The following is a 19,538-nucleotide window of genomic DNA, read 5'->3' on the forward strand; positions in this document are numbered from 1 at the left end:
TGGTTATCAGTACTTTCAGTCGACGCTTAAGAGCATTATACATTTTTTTTCTTTTAAAATAAAAATTTCTAAAGTAATAAAATAAGAGTTTAAATCCTGCTTTCACTGGAATTATAACAGTACTTTAACAGACTTGTTACATGTGTTTCCATATAGAGTTTCTGCAGGTTTCATCAACTCAAATTTAATTATTTTTAAGACAATTATGAATAAAAGCTAAGACCTGCACCATGTCAAGAATATACGGAAGAAACATTGTTAAATATTCAGTTAGAATTACTGTGCTGTGTTGTGTATGCTTTTTAGAAATAATAAGCAACATTCAGGATGTTCTGACAGTCTTAAGGTTAGTTTTAAATCTGTGCACCTCAGTTTCACATGTAGTTTCACTGCTGTTTTTAGCGCTGACTCCAGTGTGATGCTTGATTTTGAAAAAAAAAAAAAATACAGTTTCATTATTATCAGTAGTACATCAGAGGTGTACTTTCCCACAAAAATGTGATTTAGTTCTCCCCTCTGTCTCTTAATTCATCGTCTTTTTCACATCCTGAATGATCTCGGCGTTCCGTCTGCCTGCAGCTGATGTCCAAGTCCAGCGAGAAGCCCAGACTGCATCAGATCCCATCTGAGGATATGGATTCTGAGGATGGCGGTGGAGTTTCACCCACGGAGACCAGCTACCAGAGCAGAGTGCGGGCGGAGTCACTGAGGGAGGTGGAGCCAACCGGTTCCAAAGCACACGAAGAGCAAATCAACCTACAGCATGCGCTCATACTCAACCAGGTTTGGGGAAAAAATCACAAACATTCCAACACAGAGAGTTCAGAAGAAGCAGGCAGATCATCGCTGTTTATCTTTATTCCTCTAGATGGCGACATAACTCTTTAAAAAGCAGATTCTCTGTTGTGTCTCTCTTTGACGCTGCTCTGTGTCTTTCCCTCCGACCAGTCGTTGCTATATGAACAGCAGAAGCAGCTGCAGCAGATGCATCAGCAGATGGAAACCCTGGCTGTGCCTGTGTTCCGCGGCGGCGGGCCGGCCTGCGTGCCTGGCGGCCATCGGGTGTTGTCGCGTACGCGCTCGTTGCCGGCCTCCACCTCGCTCACTCCGCCTGAGAACACGCTGAGTCTGACGGCGCAGGACACTGTCAGCAAACCCCGCTTCACCACCGGTGAGTCATGTGTCCCAAAGGTGCCGACGTAAATATGAGAGGACACAAATCTCATTTCTCTTCAGGGGCGTCACTAGGTTTTAGGGAAAAGAGGGGCTCAGCCCCCAGGAGACAAACAGGATGTGAGCAAACACAGCAGGAAAGTACAGCATTTCTCAAACAGAAACAAAATGGACAAATTCCACTTTTAAAATATGTTCAGGGTAACGTAATAAAAACATCTTCTACAACAAAATATGACTGTAAATAACCAGTCACTGCAATGAAATTATTTCCTATCAGACATTGGTAAGATAATTATAATTTTTTTGTGGCTCTGCTAGCATTTGTGCAAAATGTCATACTTTCATGCAATACAGTCCATATTTTACACTAACCTCACAGATTATTATTCTATGAATTAAAATAATGTTAGTTGAAAATAATATTTGATTTAATTACATATAATCATATTGAGGTGGCTATTGTTTCAACCTTCCAGACCTCTCAGGTCTTCTGGTTCTGGAGAAACAGCATTCAGCTTCTATGTACACGATAAATCAAAGTTAGCTCAATCATTTGCAGTCAAATAAATGTTTATTTTCCTTATGAGTCTCATTCACTTCCAAAGAGACGGGATGACAAAAGGCGTTACTGCGGTGCTTACAACACTTAACTGGCAGTTTAGGTTGATTAATGATGAATAATGATTAATACTTTTTCAAGGATGATTTTGTTTATTGAGACTTTATAATCCATTTTATTAATGCTTTCCAGTATGAGTGACTTTATTACTATTTTATTTATTGTTTTTGTTTCTTTTATTTGTTTATTTGAGATATTTAAAATGTCTTCCAGTTCTAGACAAGTGTTAAGTGTTGTCTAGAAATGAAAGTTTATTGATCTTTGAGAGAGAGTGTAATTAACATTATATTATCGTTTTTTTTTTTTTTGCAATAATTTCTGGAGCAATTGATTGTCCAGTAAAGGTTATTGTGACAGGCCCAAATTGACTACTGCACACATTAAATTTGCTTTTACATGTTTGACTGAGTTTGTTAAGCTATTAATGTATTTCAGTTTGCTGTTCTGGTGCAGAATCGTAACTCAGTACATTTTTGTCTGTGTTAGAAAAAACCCCTGAAACATTTTAAGCCAATTTAGTCACAGGTTTTCTGTATTGGATCAGTATCAATGGATGCTAAACCTCAGATATTGACATTGGTATCAGAAATCAAATGCATCCCATTTGTAACACCTTTAATTTGCATAATATCTGAATATAATTTTTTTAAACATCAGACAGGGTAGATGTAAATATAGGATTCTTTCTGGAAGTGAACAATTTAAAAAAAAAAGATTTTCTGCACAGTGATCAGATTTTTACTTCAGGCCTGGACTTTTCCTGAATATGAGCATATTGAACATATTACAATATTAATCATTATTTTGTTGTCTCTTTTTTTTTTCTTCAGGGCTGGTTTATGACTCTCAGATGCTAAAACACCAATGCACATGTGGAGACAACAGCAGTCACCCAGAGCATGCTGGGAGAATACAGAGCATCTGGTCACGATTGCAAGAGAGAGGCCTGAGAGGGCAGTGTGAGGTAAAACACACACATGAATACTCAGTTAGCATTTAAGGAATGAATTTGCATGTTACTGTGTACAAATATCTGTGTTCTACCACTTCCCCTTCCTTGTAGGATTTAATGTAAATCTGCAGAGTTTTCAGAGAAGCCTTCATGTTTTGCTCTTGCAGAGTATCCGCGGTCGGAAGGCCAACCTGGAGGAGCTGCAGTCGGTCCACACGGAGCGCCACGTGTTGCTTTACGGCACAAACCCCCTCAACAGGCTGAAACTGGACAACCGTAAACTGGCTGGTTGGTCATGCCCTGAGCCGATAGATCCAAACGTTTTATAAATGTGTTCTGTATTCAGAGCCATCAAATCTACATTCAAGATAAAACATGCTAAAAATAGATTCAACTGTTTCTCTTTTACAGGAATCCTCTCGCAAAGGATGTTTGTCATGTTGCCATGCGGCGGAGTCGGGGTAAGAGGAAACACTCATGTTTTAGTGGAAGCTGCTTAATACATCCAGTTTGTTGTTTTGATGAAAGGTGATATTGTTTTAAAGAAAGATGGAAAAAATGAGCAAAAGAAAGATGACAGGAAAGACATCAAAGAGAGAAAGAAAGCAAGCGGACTTGGTCCTCCTGACAGCCTGTGTCGAATCGTGACAGTTCAGACTATTGAAAGCAGCATGTCCGTGACCAGGGATGAAAAATATGCTTTGGATTTTTACTGTCAGCCAGATGGACAGAAAAGGAGAAAACAAAAATAGAATTTTGGAATGTGGAAAATATAAAATTAAAGGTAAAGGACATTAACGGTATAATTAATTTTTTTTTTAAAAGTTATTTTCTGTGAAGTTATGAGTAGCATTCACTTTGCCTGAAGTTGTGGCAGATTAATAAATGGGAAAAAAATCCCTCATGTTTAGATTATTTTAGTAATTTAAAACAAAACGAAAATGTTAAATTCTACTACAGAGAGTAGCTCAGGGTTGTTCAAAGTGCGGTCCATGGGACATTTGCGGCTTCTGGATTGCTTTTGCTCGGCCCCCGAACTGCAATTTGACAATCCTATAAATTCAGTGGTTGATGCAGGTGGAAACTTTGATTAATGAGAAATTGAAATCCTTTTGTAACAGTAAACCTAGAAAGTACAAGACAAAGTATTTGTCTTTTTGTAACCGCACTTAGGTCTCATTTTTTAATTTGATAGTAAATGTCTTTTTTTACTTGAAAAAAGACTATAAAGTACCCAAATGTTGTTGTTTTTTTTGTTTGTTTTTTTACCGAGTTCAAGTAATTTTCAAAAGGGCAGGTTTCCCCCAGTGTATTATAGGCCTGGCGGCCCGCCATGCTTTATTAGCGCCACCGCCAGGCTAAGCCTTCCTTGTTTTTTTTAGGAAAAAAAATAGACTTTTTTTAAGCCGGATTGCGAATGTTTCTGTTACTCAGCGTTTCACTACCAGAGCAGATTTATTCCTAAAAGATATGGTTATAGAAGATGTGTTTATAGTTTACGGCAGCGCCCCGCGCGCTGCCGTAGCTGGATTAAGTTTACCTCACCGTGGATCACACGCGCCTCCTTTCACTCGAAATGGACACAGGCTGAACTGTATGGATATTTACATCAGCTCCCTGTGAGGAATTGTGATTAGTTATGAGGAGTTATTAATTAAGGTAAGAGTTTAAACCCACCGTGTTAGCTCTGGTGCAGCTTTACGTGAACCTCAGGAATAACTTGTAGTCGCGCTTTCAGAGGTGCTTTGAGGAGCAGTGAGAATGATTTATATTTGTGAACAAAACAATATGCAGCGTTCACATCTTAACACGCTGCCCCGCGTTTGGCCCCGTCTTCCCTGTAAAGCAGGGGTCCCCAAACTTTTTCCTGTGAGGACCACATAACTTTTCCCTTCTCTGGTGGGGGGCAGAAGTCAGTTTCCCCCCCACAATCTTTGTGGATTGTGCTTTCCAGAAAGCACAATAAAATAACCCTCTCTGGGTTCTTCACAGAAAAAATCCAGGAAGGATTACAGTCCATATTTTCCAAACTATAAGCCACAGCCCCAAAGTTTTTTTGTTTTTTTTTAACCAGTAAACATAAGCCGCAGATATCTCTGTCGCTCCAGGTTTTCCACAGCGATGCAACAGCAGCAGAGGGGGGCGGACACCCAAAATTGGAGTTATAACAGGTCAATTGAATATCACATTTATTACATTGAAAAAGAAAAAGGTGCCAAGATTAGATTTAACAGAACTGATTAGTTTTTGAACGGTAACTGTAACAGTAAAAGTGCTGATCATTCGTGTTGCTACTAGCATGTGCCAAATCAGTGGTCCCCAACCTTTTTATTACCGCGGACCGGTCAAGACTTGGAAATTTTGTTGCGGCTCAGGGGGGAGAAGGGGACGGGGTTGAACAGTCAGATAAGGCTTCTACATGTTGGTGTTCCCACTAAATACTGATTATACCCAATTTGGGTTGTCTTGGCCCTTTTATCGCAGCCTGTGGGGTTTTCCCTGACTTAGAGGGAGAATACAAGCTGTTGAATGTGACAGGTAGCCAATCAGAAAGCGCGGTGACGTCAGAACAAAGGGGAATCCCAAACAGCTGACATGGCGCAACTGAGAGTCCGGTGGATATCGGAGATGATATGTGGAAATGTTTCTAAAGGTCATTATGTTTATTCAGTTAAAAATGTTAACTATGAAAAAACACAGTCACCTCCAAATCATAGTGCAGCAAATAGAGCGGCTGCTCCCGTCGTCTTTTATCCACCGGCATTTATTTTTGTTACGTCTTTTATCTCTTAAAATGACTCCACAAACTATCACTATTGCTTCTACATCGTCATCCGTGTTTGGTTATTGTAAATTCGCGCTATGTTGGGGGTTTTACTGGATTATCCTCTGGAATCGGGATGTTCGTGACTGGAATCGGTTTGTGTTGCTCCTGCGTTGGAAACACGAACCGATCGAACCTGTTGTACTTTTATCAGCTCTGTGGTCACAGAGGTTTGGAGAATCGACCGACATTCTTAAATCTTTCCGTCTAAACCAGACTTGAGACTCACAAGCTCTACTCATCTCCTCTCGACCACTGCCCAAACGCTCCGACTCTGGTCGCTACTGTAACGTTTACATAACAGATACGCCACAAAAACGAACATTTTACTTTTGTGAAAATTTTAACTCACGATAATGACTAACGGGAGCCCTGAGCTTGTTTCTCTGCAACCAGACGGTCCCATCTGGGAGTGACTAGAGACAATAACACCCGAAGTGTTGCTGATATCCACAGCCTGCTTGGTCTCTACGTGGCGAAGCAGCTTGAAGCTTCATTGCCTCATTAGCAGCTGGTCGCCGCATGTTACGCAGAGCGGGCTTGTAATGTGGGGACTCACCTACCGGTCCGGGATAAATCCATTCTCCTATCTGTTCTCTGGGCCTTTTCTCCTTTGCAAAGAAACTTTCCAAAGACATCTGATCTGTTTCTTACTCATTTTGCTGCTTGTGGGCTCAATGTTGGTGCGCAAGTAACAGACTTCCAATGATTCACTTCCTGCTAAAGAGCCCCCTGGTGGTTGAAGAAAAATTCACATACAAACGGCTTATAGTCTGGAAAATATGGTAGATGAAAAAAAAAATCTGAATGCTCTCTGGCATTGTTCAGGGGGCCGGACCAAGTGTGGAGGCGGGCCGGATTCGGCCCGCGGGCTGTAGTTTGGGAACCCCTGCTGTAAAGTTTAGGTCTGTGTTCGCAGTTGGTCGGTGCGTTAGTGGTTAACGACCCAGTGCTAATCAGTCATCATGCAGGTTTAACCTGTGAGGACCTTTCGCGCTCATCTAGCTGTCATGCATCACACTGATTTTATATTTTATTATTATTAGTAGTATTATTTTTCCGGTTACACTAAGCACTAAACCGTGTCAAATGTTTTTCCCACTTAGTCGGACAGAGTTAATGTGCGCGGCCACCGCACATCTGAAAAACTCGTCCAGAAACTCGGCCAACCAAAGTAGTTTCTGTGTCCCCTTGTTAAAAACTCAACAGACACGAAATAAAAGAGCTACTAAAGTTACATTAGCAGCATTGAATTAAATCTCCCATTTGTTGCTCATCTCTGTGCAGTGGAACAGATAACCACATCATGCAGGGCCGGTCCAAGGGTGTATGAGGCGTGGAGCAGAATTTGATTTCTTTTGTTGCTAAAAACATCAGCACCTCTAACAGCTTCTGTGTTTGATTTAGTGAAATCTAGGACAGGGGGATAGTTTAACTGGCAAACCTAAAAAGCAATACATTATAATTGCAGTTTACTAATTTGTATTTGTGAACAAACGCAGCTGAAACTCAAAGATTAAACTCACAGCATCAAATGGTTGCTATGGTAGCAAACCAATCTGACTGAGTATTGTTCTTTGAACTTTTACAAAGTAAACTTGGCAGCTACTTAAAATCTTATGTATAAATGTTAAATTTAAATTTTTGTATGTATGCTGAAGCCATTATGTCAAATTCAGCAGCACTGATAATCTCAATAAACAAATGTTACATGTAATGTAACATTACATGTTACATAAATGCTAAAATATTAGCATTTATGTAACATTACATGTTACATAAATGCTAAAATATTAGCATTTATGGGGCCCCTGAAGCCCTGGGAGGTCTGATGGAGCTGCTGACTTAATTTGGATTTAACAGAATTGGAAATAATTTATATATTAATTGTATTTTTTGATTAGTTGTTTTTAAGACACTAGTCTTAAAAACTATGTGGTTTTATAAAGCAGTTCACTGGCGATGTTTTCCCATAGCATATAATTACCCAGTGACATTTTTACTTTTCCTGTCTACTTAACATCTTTTAATACAAAAACACGGTGGACCGCCTCGGAGCCTTTACCACCGGGCTTAGCAAGTTTTCTGGGGGAAACCCTGAAAGGGTGACTAAAATATATTTTTTAGGTGCAGAGAATAAACAAAAAGTGATTTTCCAGGCCAGAAAAAATAGAAAACGGTCAACCTCCAAAATATCTATATATTGGAGGTGTTTTTTAAGAAGGCAAACATACAAAACCTTATTTATGTTTGATCTACAGTAATTGTAACACCTATTTCTCTAACTACTCTGCTTCATTTATGAGGTTTCCTGGTCGTAGAGGAGTGTGTCTAAATGTTGATGTGTTTGTTGTGATGGACAGGTGGACAATGACACCATCTGGAACGAGTCGCATACTTCTACGGCGTCACGCATGGCGGCGGGCAGCGTTGTTGAGCTGTCATTCAGGGTAGCCAAAGGAGAGCTCAAGGTCAGAAACCAGAGAGCAGCCGTACTAAAGCGTTAGCTGAAGTCGGATAAAAATGTTTCCTTCAGTTACAATTAATGCTGAAAACTTGATGTACTTACAGTAAAGTACATCTACAACCCAGATTAAGGCATAGATAACCTGCTCTGCTATGTATTTTTTCTGTTTGTTGAACATAAAATAACTGTAGCGGAACAACAAGCAGGAGGAAGCAGCAGTTACAATTCAATCAGAATCACTGTCCTTCAATGTAAAATAAATCTTTTAATTTGGACGGATGATATGAAATTAACATTTTATTGCCTTTGGCCCTAGTTTTAATATGTATGCTTTTATGGAATCTAAAGTAGAGAAAATTATAGTTTAAACACAAAATCAACAATCATAGCCATTTATTTTTATCATCAGAAGTCACATTTCTTACCAGGATAATAGTTTTTCCCATTAAGGATACGATAGATACCCGTTTTTAATTTGAACACATATTAATTTACTTCTTTGCAGGAACTAGGTTGTTCAGTGGAAGAACAAGTTTGTCATTGGTAGAAAGAATCACGTGTGTTTTTGCCATGACTACTTAATTGTTCATAAAAGATTTGTTTTACTGTTAGTAGTAAATAATATTACAGATGGAAAACTAAAACAAATCATTTAATATTAGAGTTGTTATGGCAGGTTAGAATGCAGCATGCTAACAGTAATGAGACGTAGGTTAACACGTCTTTATCTGCTGCACAGAATGGCTTTGCTGTGGTAAGACCTCCAGGACATCACGCCGACCCCTCCAACCCAATGTGAGTGTGTATATATGCTCTGTTTTATACAACCACACTAAATGTACTTTTTTCTTTCTCTTGTCGTTTATTCAGCACCACTCTTTCTTTTGTTGTTGTTCGTTTATGGGATTTTATTCTCTGAAAACTTTTTTGGAATACTCTTATGTGTTTTGAGACTATTTTCAAAGTATAACAACTTTTCCTTTGCAAATACTATAAAACCATTTCTTAGTAATAGAAGCTTGACAAAGCAATAGAAACCAATGCAATAAACATTTAGGTAATATTTTGAGAAACATGTCTGTGATCAGAATTTGTGTTCCGAATTTACATAAGTGAAATATAAGATATTACTAATTTTAACAGGACCTTATGACAACAGGCCATCTAATTTAGATTTAGCATATTTCTTTGCTAAAAAATATGAATATTAGACATATCCATCTTTTTATGCATTTTATGCTATGTTTGGCAACAAACCATAAATGTTTTCTTTAATTTTCAGTCTTCCCTTGATCTGATCCCATTTTACATTTCAATCAAGAAAAAGTCATATATTTAATGTATTTAATTTTCCAATAAAACTGATTCTGTACTATCTACTACTAGCAACACCTTAATAAAAACATTTTAATGTTTTCATCAAACATGAATTATAAAAAAATAATCAACAAGCAAAAGGAAATAGACACACAAATTGGTTCATAATTGTAGGATTTGTTGTTCTAACTAAACTTGTTATTTTTCATGTTTTTATTTATCTTTTAATTATCTGTGTTTGTCTTTTAGGGGTTTCTGTTATTTTAACTCTGTTGCCATAGCTGCCAAGCAGCTCCAGCAGAAGCTCAGTGTCAGCAAGATCCTCATCGTCGACTGGGTGAGATGTCTCCTAGTTGTACTCTGTCAGCAAAACCTTTATAAAAATGTATATCCTGTCTGTGTTATATTTATTTAATTAGTGGATATTCTCTCTATAGGATGTTCACCATGGTAACGGCACCCAGGAGGTGTTCTACAGCGACCCCAGTGTTCTGTACATTTCACTTCATCGCTACGATGATGCAAACTTCTTCCCTGGCAGCGGTTCACCAACTGAGGTTGGGTGAAAATCGGTCGTACCTGTAGTGAAAAGCGAAACCTCAGAGAAACACTGGGTCTGACTGTGTTTTCTGGGTTTTAGGTTGGTTCTGGAGCTGGTGAGGGCTTCAACGTGAACATAGCCTGGACCGGAGGCTTGGAGCCGCCTATGGGAGATGCTGAGTACCTTGCTGCATTCAGGTACAAGCTCCTTCTCCTTCTCGAAACAGCAACTCACTGAAACAAGGGACATTTATTTCAGTTAGTTGGTTTGACACTTTTATTGATTAGCAATAGAATCATCCACACAAGCCTTAATTAGAACATTTCCCCTCGTTTCCTTCACACCGAGCCACAACACATAGCCTGGCCGATCAGCGTCTCGGCTCCACATTGTCTCTGACGCACTTCTGGCGTAATTCAGAATCTTTGTCATTTGGAGCGCATGTGTTGGCTGCTCCCTGGTTTTTCCAGCAGCCTCAGATGTTTTACTGTAACTACTCTCCAGGTCTCGTTTTCGATAGACTGCGGATGTCTGACTTCCTGATGGTGGGTTGGGTAATTGTCATTGGTGGGTGTTTAGCACCAATAAAGATTCAGTCATGTGGTCGTTTTGGTCGTCTGCGATATTAAACCTCAAGGAAACTGTGGTTATGGGAAAAAAGGGAGCAGCGGAGAGTTGATAGACGTACACGTGCATACTTGTTTTCACATAGAAACAAACCAAATCCACGTTTCTATGATTCTTTTAAGGAATGGATCACAATTCATAGAAAATAGTTGAATGTCTGCTGACAATCTGCTTGAAATGTGTAAATCCTTCAGATGTAATAGCTTTTATATTACTCTTAAAACTAGTTTTTAGAAAAAATTAACTGTATTCTGTTAAGACTGACCCTGTGTAGTATGAACCTGACCTCTGGCGTTTCTGCTGACTGCACCGGTAGAAAGACAGAGATTTTCAGTGTGACGGTGTTCCCACTCTAGAGTGCGTCTGAGACAAAGCAGATCATGTTTAATGGCAATAAACAATAAGTGTCCAGTTTTTAGATACATTGCATGTTATTGTTTACATCTAAAAATTATGCATACAGGCATAACACCAGAGGGCAAAAAGCCAATTTTTTAACCATCATAACTGCGCTTGTAACACTTACGATGTGTTTACAGTCCTGGAACTCACAATAAGATATTACCAGTTCTAGGTTAGGCTACGGGAGTAGGGATAAGGGTAAGTGTATTAGTGACCACAGACCAGAAAATAAGTTTAAACTGCCGGCTTATTATTTTGTAGAAAAGAAAAGAAACAACAATTATACAAACAGTTGACACACAAAATTCAATGCAAAATAGTTTCCCTGTTTCTTTCCGAATATTTTATATAATCCCCGTTTTGAAATTTAAGCCTAATGTTGGGTATTAAAGATACTATTTATTTAAACCTAGGTTATAGTTCTATTTAAGTTCAAATTGATACTGTTAATCTATTTAATATACAGTTTGTTTTCAATCTTTTTAAATCTATTTTACTTATTTAGTGTTCTTTTTAAGAAGTTAAGGTTTATTAATTTCTTGTTTTAACTGGAGATGTGACGATCAGGTGTTTTCCTGCCGATTCCGATTCCAATCACCCATGAGGGCCTATCACGGCCGATCACCGATACGATCACATAATTTTAATTTTTTTTAATCATGAACAATACCGGTTACATTATGTGGAAAAAGGAACCATGAATTCACCTTAATTTAGACAAAAACTTGTTTTAAATAACTTTTTCCAAGAATAAAAACAAAACAAAACAGGCATTGTGCAAATTGTACTGCTATCAGCAATACTATCTTTAATAGACTGAAAACATATGAAGGCTCTGAAGAGGCTAAATAATGCAAAAAGTCCAAATAAAACCTCTCAACATTGCCAAAAAATTGAAGTATAAAACTTAACATTTAAAGGCCAATACAGGATCCATTACAATAAACAATCCTGAGTTACTGAATTAAAACTTCTTGATAGCATGTGGCTAGCTGATTACTGCTAGTTCTGATTGGCTGTTTCTGACTGAGCGGAGTAATTATGAACAGGGAGGAGATCAATTATTTTCTCAGAGATTATCTGTCTCATGTTAGGACAGCAAAAGTTTTAATACGAATGTAAAATTTATATTTTTAAGTTGGATGCTGCAGCTTTAAGCAGAGGTTCGGTGTGAGAGTCACTACCAGGTGGAGCAGAAGCGGCGCTCCGTCTGTGAAATATTACTACCTGTAGTAGTAATATTTCACAGCGTGGTTCTGGGGATTTTTTTTTTCTTTTGCGTTCCCTCGCAATAATCTGATCAGTTCATGCGGCATAACTGAATACTGTAAGCCTTTCTTACGGTGGCCGCCGTACTTTCTGCTTTAATACAAGCTTTTTCCATGGACTATTTCTGAGTTATTATCGCAGGGTAATCAGTCATCTGATTGTGTCTCTGTTGTGTTCATCTGAATGATTTAAAGAGCTGCTTTCAGTGCCGTTCCATCTTAGCCTTAACAGACATAAACATGCAGTAAATAAATCGATTTTAAATCAGTTTTCTGCACCGAAGCGTTAATAATAATAAACACGTTTTCACTGAGGCTCTATAAGAGCCATATGAATGAAATAAGTAATTATTGATCTGACAGGAGCAGCGGCTTTGACACCTGGGTGGTGGGTGTGTCGATGTGGCCGTGACTGTCATCAAGTATGAATGCGAAGGTTACCGGCTGCTGACTTAGTGTGTATGAGGAAGCGGGTGATCGGTGGTCAGTCCTGGCAAAGTTTGGAGCATGATAATCAAAATGGAATAAATCGATAATTGTGACAGATCAAAGAAGAGATTTGGAATTGATTGATACAATTGATACGGACAGATGAGATTCCCCAAGTTAACCCAGTGCTGCCCTCTACCACCATTAGTTTGCTGTGTTTTATAATAATAAAATGTGATTATTATTATTAACGCTTTGGTGCAAAAAACTGATTGAAAATCGATTCATTTACTGCATGTTTATGTCTGTTAAGGCTAAAATGGAATGGCACTGAAATCAGCTCTTTAAACCATTCAGATGAACACAATCAGATGACTGATTACCCCACGATAATAACTCAATAGTCCATGGAAAAACCTTATAAGCTTGTATTAAAGCAGAAAGTACGGCGGCCACCGTAAAAATGGCTTACAGTATCAATTATGCCGCATGAACTGATCAGTAGATTATTGCGAGGGAACACAAAACCTTTTGCGAGGGAACGCAAAAGAAAAAAAATTCCCCATGTCCCCTAGAGGGCTCTGTAAAATACAACACTCCTAATGTCTGTAATTGTTACTTTTTATATTTTTTACTATTTTAAGACCTATTTATTTATTTATTTATTTATTTATTTATTTATTTATTTATTTATTTATTTATTTATTTATTTATCTCCTGTTTATCTATTCTATTTTATAGTTATTTTTATGAAAAGAATTGCCCTGTATTTAATTTATAGCATGTTATCATAACAGACTTAGTTATAGTTTAAGATTTTAAGATATGCATCCTGATCTTCAAAGTATATTTATTGTGTTAGACCCTAACAAGGTGCTTTAAAGTCCCCCAACTCTTCACCACCACTTCTTAGAGCCGGTTTGTAGCATACAGCGCTTTCAAACATTTTATGGTTTGAATGAAAAAAAAAATCTCTACCGGAATGCGTTTTACGAGGAAACATTTATGTGCGTTCATGCTCGAAAGACGCTACTTTGCTGCATTTTTACCTTATCCCTACACTCCTACCTTCCCACCCCCTCAGTTTCCATCACGCCAAGCCTCGCCAATAACCGGCACGATCCCCCTCTTCCTGTCCTCTCTCCTTATTGATCTTTAATAAGCATCCCCTCCTCTCCTTTAACCTCACCTCTCCCTATTCCCATCAGGATGCCTGTAGTTACGCGCTCCGGGGGGACCGTGCTAGTTTTTAATGGGCCTAAAGAGGAGGTGGAGTTGGTTTTTTTGTGGTTTACTGTTGTTTACGAGAGCAAGTGAAGAGTGGGCTCATGCTCTTTGCTTCAAGGAATCCTTCAGGGAATCAAAACCTTTCTGTGTTTGTGCGATTTGTGTTTACGTTTCTATGCAAATTCTGAAACTCGTTTGTACTTTTAGACTCTTTACATCCTCTGAGCTCACGCTGTCTGTTTGCACGGTGGTATGAAGGGGAGGGAGGTCTACTTAGTCCCCGGGCAGAATAATGAAAGTAAATGGATCCCAGATGGACTGCTTTTCCCCTCTCTCTCTCTTTCTGTGTCCAATGACGTGAAGAGAGTGACAAGCTTTTAATGGGAAACAGACCGGCACACCGCGGCTTTGAACTTCACCGACCTGCAGTGTGGTTCTGCATTAGTCGAGCCTCTTTCCACCTCTAAGCCCCGATGTGGTTTTTAATTTTTTTTTCCTCGTAACAACAACAACGTTGAGGAAATATGTATCGTGCATAAGAGCTGTCAGCAAACCCACTCCGTCAAGCAGACCTGTCTCACTTGAGGCGCTGCAGCTTGTCCAGCAGAGAAACAATAGTCCTTTGTCAATGCAGTTTGAGCTGCTGAGTTTGGGATCTGCCACAGTTTGTGTCACTTGTCAAGTTAATGAGTCTTTAGATTGGATCATAAGTATTTGTTATCTTTATGAGGCTGTCCAGGTAAAATGCTGACAAATCAGAAGATATAGCTTCCTTTATATGTCTATTAGATCATTATTTACAGTTGAGCTAACTTACAGTTGAAGAGGCTCGTTGTAGCTGTAGCTTTTCTGTTAAGCTCATAATAACCCCTTTAATGTGTTTATCTCCTTCATTCGTAAATTGTTCTCCCACAACACTTCACTTTAATCTAATGCCTTATTTACACTGAACGGTACAGCATGTGGTTACAATAGTTTGGAGTTTTTCATCATAGTTTAGTTGTATTTCATTGTGGCCTTTTTTGTCTAACTTAGATGGCTTTAATTAGTTTTTAGCGTGTGTTTGCTAGTTTTTATTAGTTATTTTTAGTTAAATAGTGTTTAGTCTTAGCTTAGTTTTTATTAGTCATAGTAATAGTTTTAGTTTTTTCATACTTTGCTTTATTTTTACGTGCAGAATTCAAGAAGGACAAAATATATTTTTTTATTTTGTATATTGGGGTAATGAACAGTCAACAGAAGATCTCATTTTGAAGAAAAGTATTAAGTTATCAACTGATCGGTGTTTTCTCACAACTGTCGCCATTTTGTGACTAGGAGGATTATCGAGTGCCATCATTTGCCAACAGCTGATGTAAACTGCTTGTCCAGGGGGGAACATCTATTTCACCTCAGTTCAAATGGCTAATAAATAGTCTCATAAGCAAGAAATGAAGAATACTATATAACTTTTGTATGTTTTGGTTAATTTTATAAATGCACAATATAATTCCAGTTAGTGATAGTTTTTCCCTATTAATTAACGTTTTTATTTATTTCAGTTAACAAAAATGTGGTYCGGCGTATTCAGGAGAGTATTTCCACCGCTGTTGGACTCTCAATGGGTAGATGGAAAATTGAAGTTAAATATACAGAGGAGAAGTAGTCTATTATGTGAATTGTCTGTATGCCATCTAGTTTAAAGCTCCTATCCAGCAAAAACATGGTTTTTTTCAACTTCCTGCATCTTCAGACCTCTCTATGTAGAAACAGCACCACACGCTGGCAAAAACAAGAACTACAACCAGTGGGTAGAATCAAAGCAAAACAGGATTTACAAAGTACATTTCACAGATGCCTCGTTTTCATATGAATTTACAACTGAATGTGGCCTGGAATGCTGTGCTGGGGGTGGGGGRGCTATTTGGTCTGTTTCAACAGAAACAAACAAAATTGAAGGAGGAAAGGCCTTGTTTCCTCCTTCAGTGGAAACGAGGAGCAAATGTTAGAAATACATAAAAGTACTGCAGTAGTTACTCCTGTTTTAGTCTTTCTTATCTTTATTTGAAAGGATTGACTGTTTAAATATTTGAAATACATTTTGTTTTGAAGAAAGTCATGATCCCTCTATTATTTTTTATCTTCTWCCTTGAAGAACATCTTTCTATTCTCGAGACTAGATAAATATACTCACTGAAGTGCTCACATCCCTGAGCTTTGCAATAAAGGAGGTACTTGGATGGTTTCTAAAAGTTTTTATGATGAGTGTGGCTTGTGTTCAGCCCTCATGAGTTAGCACTTTGTTAAAATCACATTTTGCTGCTGTTGCAGCTGCAAGAGGAAGAAAAGCTGGCAGAACCATGTTTCACCATGGGGATGCTGTGTTTATTGTAATGTGCATTGTTATTTGGGAAACTCTTTCAACCTTCTCTTGTATAAAAACCACATTTGTGAAGTGCACAATTAAGTTGTTTTGTTTATGTTGGCTTCATATTACACATGTGCCCTTGGCTTCTAAAATCAATTTGTTGCACAGAAGATTTTTTTTAAAGATATTAAAGAATGCTATGAACAAATGATAATTTTGATTAATATTTTGATCAAATTTTCTTTCCATTTTATAAATATGCTCTACTTTGTGATGATCAATGCCAAAATGAGACAAAATGTAAAGGTAGAATTAGGCCTGTTTCAATAAACAGTMAATTAATTCATCACATGAAAAATTAAAATGAGTTCAATAATTTCAATTTGCATGATGTTTTTTTTCTATTGTCTCTATCTTCTATAAACTGGATGCTAAAAGTTTTCAGTTTAGTGCTTTGGTCTCAACTTGCCCCTTTTTTGAATAAAAATTTAGAGACTTCATAATTCATTTTATTTGTTGTTTCTGTTGTTTTTGTTTATTTATTTTGGATATTTAAAATGTCTTCCAGTTCCAGTGTTAAATGTTCATTAGAATTTAAAGTTTATGGATCTTTGAGAATGTGTTCTTGCATTATTATRACATTACTATTATAATAATTGAAAATGGTACTAAAGCAACAATGTTATCGTTTATTGTAATATCGTAAATTTATCATCAAGCAAAATTGGTTATCGTTACAGGCCTAGATAGAATTCCTTATTCCTATGATACCTTTAGAAATTACTCTGATAGTACACAAATATTACATAGAAACAACAACGCAATCAAATAACATGGTGCAAACAATGTATTTACTTTTTATTAGTTGAAAAGGACAAAAATAAAACAATGTGTCCTCAAATTCCTCAGAACAGGATTTAATGTTGAAGTTAGGAACCTTCTGGGTTGGTGCTAGCATCATCCAGTCTTTGCTCCATGAAATGACAGATCACCAGTTGTGTCCCTGCAGGTCTGTGGTGATGCCCATTGCCCAGGAGTTCTCTCCAGATGTGGTTTTGGTGTCGGCCGGGTTCGACGCAGCTGAGGGGAACCCTGCTCCTCTGGGCGGGTACAAAGTCTCTGCCAAGTGTAAGCACAGCTCTCCAACCAGCCAGTGTGGTCTTGTCTTCTTTGAAACTTGAATTGCCTAATATTTATTACAGTCCTTGGGACAAAATTGATAGTTGCGCCTTGTGTCCAGTGTGGAGCAAAGAGCAGGATCACGTCTCACCTCWTTTATTATGTGGTTATTTCATAGTTCAACTTTGTTGCTATGCCACAATGTATGAAACATACATTTTTATTTATAACATCTGAGACATGGTGGTAACATTAATTAAGCAAGACACTGCAAACATGAAAGCTCTGAGCCAGCTGTACTTTCTATGGAAAACTAAAGGGGCAGTATCATGCAAAGTTGACTTTTTTAAGCTTAACATCATGTTATAATGTTATTCCCTCATCATAAACATACCTTTTAATCTCCATGTCAACCATTCAGCTTTAAAAAAAAAACTCTAGTCAGCTCCTTCAGACTAACAGGCTGCAATTAGCAAACCACTGCTGAGCTCATTAAGCGAGCTACTTCTCAGAAACACTGGTAAAAAAGTTGTTGTGATGACTTCCTGAAGACAGTTTTAGAARGAGCAGGAGCTTCTTAAAGAGACRGAGGCTTAATTTTTTAGGCGTTAAATTACTATGTCATTTTTTTTTTTTTTTAACAACTGAAGGTAACAGAGYTWCTTAATTGTGCTACAAACTGATTCTATGTTGTTGGAWAACACTTGAAGTGGCCCCTTTCATAGCAGTTTAGCTTTGTCACGGTTTCCGTAACAGTTTTTGTAGCTGTTGGTGTTGTAACTGCAGCTCACCTGTCAGCCTTAGTGCTCCTCATGTTTGAACTAAGCCGTTCCTCGTGATTGTTTCTGTGTTTGCTTCAGGCTTCGGCTTCYTGACCCGCCAGCTCATGTCCCTCGCTGGAGGCCGTCTGATTCTGGCCCTTGAGGGAGGTCATGACCTCACAGCCATCTGTGACGCATCTGAAGCTTGCGTTAGTGAACTACTGGGTATGCAGGTAAGGCATCCTGGGTAATTGAGTTTTTTAAAAGTAACTAACTTATGTCCTAAAACTACTTTTTTAGGTCTAGTGCAGTGATGTAAGCATGCTGCTGTTTTCTCTGATTTAACAGAWTTTTTTTCTGTCGTGGCTTTTCTTGCAGGACGCAATGCCAGAGGATGTTCTGCTCCAAAAACCCAACGCCAACGCAATGCGCTCCCTCCAGACTGTGATAGAAATACAAAGTGAGCAGCAGCAACACTTTAACTTATCCACTCTCTGCCTTTTTCTTGCATTAGCAATTAACAGCTGCCCCTTGGTTTAAAGCAGGAGTATTCAAAGTGAGGCCCGGGGGCCATGTACGCTCCCTGACCTGATTTAAAAAATGTAATAAACTGTGACATATATAGTTAAAATCTACCTATAAAAATGTTAGGTTCAGCGCAAAGTGATCATCTTTTCCAATATTTCTGCTTTCCTTCAAAATTGATGCTAATTAGGGCTGTATTTCCTCATTGACTTACACTCCAACGTTTACCTTGATGCACCCAAATCTACTGTTAATTGTTGTTTTAAAATGTCTCTCAATACAACAAGTCTTTTCAAATAAAGGCTGACCTATATCCTGTGTTTATTATTGCTCGGACTATACAACATATTTTTTCAGATTTCTTCAGTTAAACCTGAAACACAAAGAGTGAATTCTGCAAGTCATCGACTCGATGTAATCTGCTGAGTTTCCTTCAATAGAAACTTTTTAATAACCTACTTTGAATAATTAATTGAGCTTACTGCCTTATAACGAGGATCAGCTGGAATGTATGTGTGATTAAATTTAAATTACTTTGTTGTAAAGTGCCATGAGACCACATTTATTGTGAATTGGCGCTATATAAATTAACTGAATTTGAATTGTTACATGAAATAATAAGCAAACTGGATGCCTTTCATTTAGTAAGGAAGAACCATTTGAAGTTTTGGATCTACAATCCCATTCCTACAAAAAAAAATCTGGTTAGTTTATTTGTTTAATTGAAATAGTTCATGCTTTGTTCACTGGTGAGTAGGTACCAAAAAAAAATCAACATTTTTGTTGATTTTAGTTTTTAAAAATTATACTTTTGAGCTGACGATTTTGACAAAAAATTTTGACTTTTTTGTCAAAAAAACTTTAAAGAATTTTTCCTTTAAAGCAAAAACTCACTTTTGCTTTAAAGGATTAATTAACACTGATGGGGTGTGTGTGT

At 37.9% G+C, this 19,538-nt stretch overlaps 1 protein-coding gene across 1 annotated transcript in view; it reads left to right on the forward strand.

The window, feature by feature from the left end:
• Positions 1–19,532, forward strand: part of hdac7a (histone deacetylase 7a) — a 62,189-nt gene extending 42,657 nt beyond the window's left edge. Inside the window, exons 11-23 of the mRNA XM_008413106.2 lie at positions 580–783; positions 949–1,171; positions 2,626–2,759; positions 2,915–3,035; positions 3,159–3,208; positions 7,935–8,042; positions 8,778–8,833; positions 9,605–9,692; positions 9,793–9,912; positions 9,996–10,093; positions 17,206–17,324; positions 18,176–18,309; positions 18,455–19,532. Of these exons, the coding sequence (XP_008411328.1) occupies positions 580–783; positions 949–1,171; positions 2,626–2,759; positions 2,915–3,035; positions 3,159–3,208; positions 7,935–8,042; positions 8,778–8,833; positions 9,605–9,692; positions 9,793–9,912; positions 9,996–10,093; positions 17,206–17,324; positions 18,176–18,309; positions 18,455–18,616 (1,617 nt within the window). The 3' untranslated portion in view covers positions 18,617–19,532. The remainder of the gene's footprint in view (positions 1–579; positions 784–948; positions 1,172–2,625; positions 2,760–2,914; positions 3,036–3,158; positions 3,209–7,934; positions 8,043–8,777; positions 8,834–9,604; positions 9,693–9,792; positions 9,913–9,995; positions 10,094–17,205; positions 17,325–18,175; positions 18,310–18,454) is intronic.
• The last annotated feature ends 6 nt before the right edge of the window (positions 19,533–19,538 follow it).

Source organism: Poecilia reticulata, linkage group LG7, assembly GCF_000633615.1.
Source record: "Poecilia reticulata strain Guanapo linkage group LG7, Guppy_female_1.0+MT, whole genome shotgun sequence".
Classification (NCBI taxonomy): domain Eukaryota; kingdom Metazoa; phylum Chordata; class Actinopteri; order Cyprinodontiformes; family Poeciliidae; genus Poecilia; species Poecilia reticulata.